Here is a 6000-nt window from a genome sequence, read left to right as displayed (position 1 = left end):
TTTAATAGATTTAAGAGTGTAAAAGGATACATAGTTACATTTACTTTTGTAAAGGGTGTAAAGGAATAGGGAGAGTATTATGAAGCTAATATTCAGAACAAGTTATTTGACCTGAAATGCAATGATTAAACTCTTTACTTGTCTATTTTAAGGTATTGCCATTAATAGAGGTAAATTCTTGTGCAATATATCGTTTCTATCATACAACTATGTTATTTGTGGTTAGGTTAGATATTATGTCAAGCAGCTCAACTCAAGCAACTCATGTAACATGGAATGTCAATGAGGTTGATAAGTTTGTTTATGTAATGATTGAGAATGTGATGAATGGTCAAAAGACCAACACCACATTCTCAAAAGTAGGTTGGAATAACATCCAAACTGAAATGGAACAGATGTTTCAACGTCCTTTTTCAAAAGACCAACTACGTCAGAAGATGTACAAATTACAGAAGGACTACCATAGCTTCAAAAAACTGTTAGAGACTACAGGGTTTGGTTGGGACCATAATTCAAGGACAGCTACTGCAGAAGATTCTGTTTGGGATTCTGCTATTAAGGTACAACATGCCTTTTATTCCCATCAACTGAATTCCTTATCTATTAGTGTCCATTACCTATGTGTCATTCCATTAAAACAGAGTTTGTTTTAAATATACAGGCAAACCCAACATGGAGAATATTTCGAAGGAATGGCCTTCCATGGTGGCCTGAGTTGTGTGAGATCTTTTCAAACACAAGTGCAAATGGGGAAAGAGGAGTTACCACTCAAAGGCCTACAGCTCCACCCCCAATCATCATTGATGAACAATTAGCGGATGAGATAGGCCCACAGGATTCCTCATTGGGTTTGAATGAGATAGACCCAACTGATGTTCAGGATTGTACAACTCCTCCTACCACAAAGCAGAAGCGGGATCTTGATAAAACACCAAATGATCGTAGGAAGAAGAGTGCATCAAAAGCTATTGTTGGTATTAAGAGTGATTTTACTCGCTTTATTAACTGGAAAATAGAGCGGGCTGATAGTGTCACTCCCACATCCTCCGCAGCACCTCCTGTTGTTTCTACCACTACTGTGCAACCTCTCACTGTGCCTCCTCTTGATCCGACACACCATGATGGACCTTATAGCATCAAAGCTTGTCAGATTATGTTGGACAACATATAAGACATTAGCAAAAAGGTGTATGCGGCTGCCGCCAAGAAGATGGTTGACGACCCTGGTTGGAGAATCTCATTTATGGAGGCAAGACCAGACAGAAGGATGTGGATCTTGTCTATCTTTGAATAGTTATCTTTGATTAATGGTTGACAATACATTTAGACACGTATTCCTAAACAATATTGGCTTTTAAAATTTGATAATTTTTATATTAATATTTGGTTGTATTTGGTTGATGTGAGACTTTAACACTATTTTATTTGATCCAGTTATTTGGTAAACTTGAATGGTAGCCAAGTATTCCTAAACAATATTATCTTTCATTAATGGTTTATAATATATCTGGATATTTTTATGGCATCTATTACAATACTTTATTTGATTATGATATTTGGTTGAATGCCCAACTATATGTCATTATGTTGGACAACATAATATTGCATTAATTATTGTCATATTCTTTACAGATATGTCAGTCAATAATTACAACCAAGATGATTCATCAGATGACGATGATATTGTCATTTTAGCTATGGTTGACGCTATTCTTGATTCGATCAGAGTTAGAGAACCATACATGGATGGACTGTACACTTCATCTCTTCTAATGCATGACATATTGACGGGCCATTCCGATTTTTGCTATAGGTTGTTTACAGTTGAAAGACATGTATTCCTTAACGTACGTGACCTCATGGTTCAGAGAAACTGGTTGCAAGACACTCGTTTTATTCGAGTTGATGAACAACTAGGGATCTTCATGATGAAAGTTGGACATGCTCTAGGTACTAGAAAGGTGGCAACTAAATTTCGACGGTCAACACGACATAGCGTTAGCCTATCTTCACTTGTGTTGCAAGCTATGCTCAATTTAGCAGAGGAACTCATTCAACCACCTTCTTATGAGGTAGTACCAAACGAGATAAAATACAACCCTTATTTTAAGGTAATCTCGACTTTGACTACAGGATTTTTAGTATGTTAATTTATGACTGGAATCCTTTTTCCTTAAAATATAATATGTATCAACTGTTCCTTCTAGGATTGCATCGGTGCTATTGATGGCTCCCATATCAGTGCAATACTCACATCAGGAGAGCAAGCTCGATATCGAAACCGAAAGGAAATAACCACACAGAATGTCATGTGTGCTTGTTCATTCGATATGCGTTTCACGTTTGTGTACGCGGGTTGGGAAGGTAGTGCACATGATGCTAGAGTCTTTGAAGCTGCAAGAGCAGATCCATCTTTAGGTTTTCCTCATCCACCTCCAGGTAAATTATAGATTTTGAAACCCCTCAATTCTGTCAGATTTTGATTATTATAATTAATAGTAATATATAATTCATAATGCTTCTAGGTAAGTATTATGTTGTGGACTCAGGTTATGCAAACCAACTTGGGTACTTAACACCGTTTAGAGGAGAAAGGTATCACTTACCGGACTTTCAGGGAGCGCGTAGGGGAGCAAGAACGGCTAAAGAATTGTTCAACCACAGGCATTCCTCTATAAGAAATGTTATCGAAAGGACATTTGGAGTCCTAAAGAATAGGTTCCAAATCTTGAGGTCAATGAAGGCGTATAGCATTAATGACCAAGCGTTAATTGTGTTGGCTTATTGTGGGTTGCATAACTATATCAAAGATGAACAAAGAAGGGATGAATTGTTTGAGGAGTATGGTCAGGAAAGACACATAGTAGATGCACTTAATCCCAACCCTCAATCTTTTGAACATGTTAATGCAACTACAACTCAGAGGGAAAGTGCAAGACAAATGACAGTAGCATGCCTCAAAATTGCAAATGAATTGGCCATCGATATGAGGTTGCCTCAGATTCCTACTTAGGAAGATTTTTCTAATGGTTGGACAACATGGTTGTATATTTTATAATGTTATTTTGATACTTATGGAGATTGGTGATCGATTCATTTTTATGTACTTTATTTGGTTAACTTTCAAACTTATGGATATTGATGGTATCGATGAATTAATGGTTATGTACTTAACATCGTTTATATATTTATGTCATGTTTAAATATTTTTCATATCATACCCATTATTAAACCATCTTTTTATTTGACCAGATGGCTTCTAGTCAGTATACGCTTACACATGCTAGATGTGAAGTATGCAACTCCATTTGTAGTACGGATATAACAAAGAAAGGTCCCAATACAGGTAGACATTTTTTCAAATGTCTGCAACATAAAGAATTTTTCATGTGGGTGGAAGATTTAAGATTATGTCAATGTAGAGAAGGACAATGTAAGGTAAGAACATCAAAAACCGCAACAAACCCCTGTCGAAGATTCTGGTGTTGCCCAAAATCAACAGGGGTATGCCTAATATTCACATAAATATACAGTGATTATATTCTTTTAAGATTATGTAATGTTAATAAGAATGTTTTTATTTTTTATACAGATTCAAAACCCGGATTGTAGGTTTTTCAAATGGATAGATGAAGAAATCATGTACGATTATAAACAGCCTAACCTAATGTCAAGTGATTGTGTGGACACTTCAACTTCAGTCACCTCTTCCTCAACTCCTACATCTGTACGGGTTATAGAATATTTGCAGAAAGCAATGCAAAAAGAGGAAGAAAAAAAAAAGATTTTAATAGGAGCAATTCAAGCTTCAGAGGAAAAGTCAAAAATATACAATGATATCCTTGAAGACCTTAAGAATATGAGCATAAACAAAAAATGATGATTGTTCAAATGATTGTGTACCTTTTATTTCATTATATACTTTATGTGGGTTTGTAATAACTAATGCACTAATGTTATTTACTTTATATAAATTACAATATTAATGGTTACACATAATTTTTCTTTATATGTTTTTTTAATATTTTTTTTAAAGTTTTTTTTAATTAAAAATAGGAGAGTAATGTCCTACCATCCATGATTTTATATGTATTTCAGTAAAAATGGCAATTTTGTAATTTACATTAATCAATACAAAACTGTTACAGAAACAGCTTTTATCAAACTCTTTTCAGTATTAATACTGTTCTGGATACGTTTCTGGAACAGGTTTATCAAACACTTTTCAGGAAGCCAGTAACGTTATTCTAGTAACAGTAACACCAAAATACGTTTTTAGTCAAAAACATAACAAAAACGTTACTAACGTTGTCAAACGGTGCCTTCTATTTCACTGAAATTAAAATGCAAAAATCAAATCAAACAATTTCCGAAATAAAATTCACCCTGAAATTGAAATAGAGATCATACCAAATCAGGGCTAAAATGTATATCTGGATTTCAACAGTTACGTTTGTGGTGAAAGATAACCGATGAACAGAGAAACCTCCTCATTCCTCAGTTACGCTCAATTAGCAAACCCAAACCCTTCTATCTCTCTCTCTTAATTCCTAGAAAAACAAAAGAAAAAGAATTCAGAGGATTACAAAAGTATGTGAGATTCATCCGGTGGTTATAGGGAAGGAACCCATTAAGTTGGGCACATTGGAACTTATTTAGAAGAGGAAGAACAAGATGTCCTCTCTCTCTCTCTCTCAAGTGATTAACTGATATCAATCGTCTTCTTCCCACAGGGCCATGGCTCGAACGACGCAAGCGGAAGCAGCCACAGCAATGGCTGCAAAAACAGGAGGAACAAGGAAATCCAAAAAGGTCATCTTACTGAAGAGGTGTGCCGGCAAACACACCACTTCTCCTGGCACATCTAACGGCACCCTCACGCTGCTCACTTGATCCTGACCATCGCAAGCTCGAGAGAATGACGATGACGGAGAAATCGCCGACACGAAGGCCATCTCAGGGGAGAAGGATACCAGCGCCACCGTCATTGTCAACAGCACCGTCCACGTCGCCGTGTAGAGTAGCAGCGGCCGTGGCATCCTGAACCGTAGGAGGATCGAATGTACGCAGGATGACAAACTCATCAGAAAAATTCCTTTCTTTGTCTATCTTTTGCTTCGTCTCTGATATCAATCAATAACAATGATGAAGTTTGGATCTTTTAAACCCAACTTATGAGTAACAAGGGAGGGTGAGAGGACGAAGGAGAACCTAATCCTAACCACTCCGACTACCTTGTGATTCCCTGATTTTGAATATTTTTTTTTTTTCTTTTAAAATGCCCTTTTGCTTCCGTTTGCAGTTCAGTTGAGTTGGTGATGGAAGATGAAATGAAAGGGAGACCAGAACACTCTCGAGTCACGAGTCACGACTCACGACTCACGACTCACGACTTAGTCCTCCTGTGAGCCATAAAGTCCTAAATACAAAAGGATTTCCCAGTGAGTTAATAAGAAGAATAGAATCTTGATGATGTATTCAGCTCCACCAAATCCTAGTGTTGTAATGGAGCAGGGCACCATACAAATACATGCCATCTCATTCTCATGCGTCATGAGCAGCTTAATAAGGATCCAGATCCTCTACGGTTCGCTGCCCATGGCGGCCTGAGCTGTGCATGCAAAGATCGCCTTATCCCTTGCCCAAACGCCTTGCCCAAGTGGGGGTAAGGTGGTCATTAGCAGCCCAATCTACGCCGCACAAACCGCTCCGGGCAGCTACACCGTAGACGATCTGAATTGGCTTAATAATGTTTACTTCTGCACAACACATACTAGAGGTAAAGGCAACGCTCATGTACCCAATGATTTAAAAATCAGATCGGATCGAATCGGATCGGCCTGATTGGAATCAACTGAGGCCGTTCCTTATTCCGATTGATCGCAGGGACCGGGTAAGATCATCTCATTGTGCGGTTTCCACTACCACCTCCGATTTGGGATATAACCTGATCAAACAAGAACCCTGCATTTTCGGACGATTTGGGACAAATCCCAATTG

The 6000-nt window shown here is 37.6% G+C and overlaps 2 protein-coding genes and 1 long non-coding RNA gene across 3 annotated transcripts; 2 read left to right on the top strand and 1 right to left on the bottom strand.

Annotated features, from left to right (window-relative positions):
• The first annotated feature begins 209 nt into the window (after window positions 1–209).
• Window positions 210–1171, top strand: LOC122650410 (uncharacterized protein At2g29880-like). The gene is made up of 2 exons (XM_043843826.1): window positions 210–560; window positions 662–1171. The coding sequence occupies exons 1-2, from the start codon at window positions 210–212 to the stop codon at window positions 1169–1171; spliced, it is 861 nt and encodes a 286-aa protein (XP_043699761.1).
• A 257-nt stretch (window positions 1172–1428) lies between these two features.
• Window positions 1429–2688, top strand: LOC122649661. The gene is made up of 3 exons (XR_006331315.1): window positions 1429–1441; window positions 2265–2439; window positions 2526–2688. It is a non-coding gene; the product is annotated as an uncharacterized LOC122649661 (long non-coding RNA).
• A 1979-nt stretch (window positions 2689–4667) lies between these two features.
• LOC122649660 lies at window positions 4668–5131 on the bottom strand. Its single transcript, XM_043842896.1, has one exon. The coding sequence runs from the start codon at window positions 5082–5084 to the stop codon at window positions 4713–4715; it is 372 nt and encodes a 123-aa protein (XP_043698831.1). The 5' UTR covers window positions 5085–5131; the 3' UTR covers window positions 4668–4712.
• Between the last annotated feature and the right edge of the window lie 869 nt (window positions 5132–6000).

The sequence above is a fragment of the Telopea speciosissima genome, chromosome 2, assembly GCF_018873765.1.
Source record: "Telopea speciosissima isolate NSW1024214 ecotype Mountain lineage chromosome 2, Tspe_v1, whole genome shotgun sequence".
In the NCBI taxonomy this organism is placed as follows: domain Eukaryota; kingdom Viridiplantae; phylum Streptophyta; class Magnoliopsida; order Proteales; family Proteaceae; genus Telopea; species Telopea speciosissima.
Note: the sequence above shows the minus strand (reverse complement) of the source record. Positions and strands in the feature narration are given on the sequence as shown.

What these genes read in the sequence shown, in the direction of transcription:
- LOC122649660 (XM_043842896.1), bottom strand. Translation starts at nt 5,084, where the DNA reads ATGAGTTTGTCATCCTGCGTACATTCGATCCTCCTACGGTTCAGGATG.
- LOC122650410 (XM_043843826.1), top strand. Translation starts at nt 210, where the DNA reads ATGTTATTTGTGGTTAGGTTAGATATTATGTCAAGCAGCTCAACTCAA. An exon ending in TTTGGGATTCTGCTATTAAG is followed by an intron (nt 561 to 661) that starts GTACAACATGCC and finishes TTAAATATACAG; the next exon opens with GCAAACCCAACATGGAGAAT.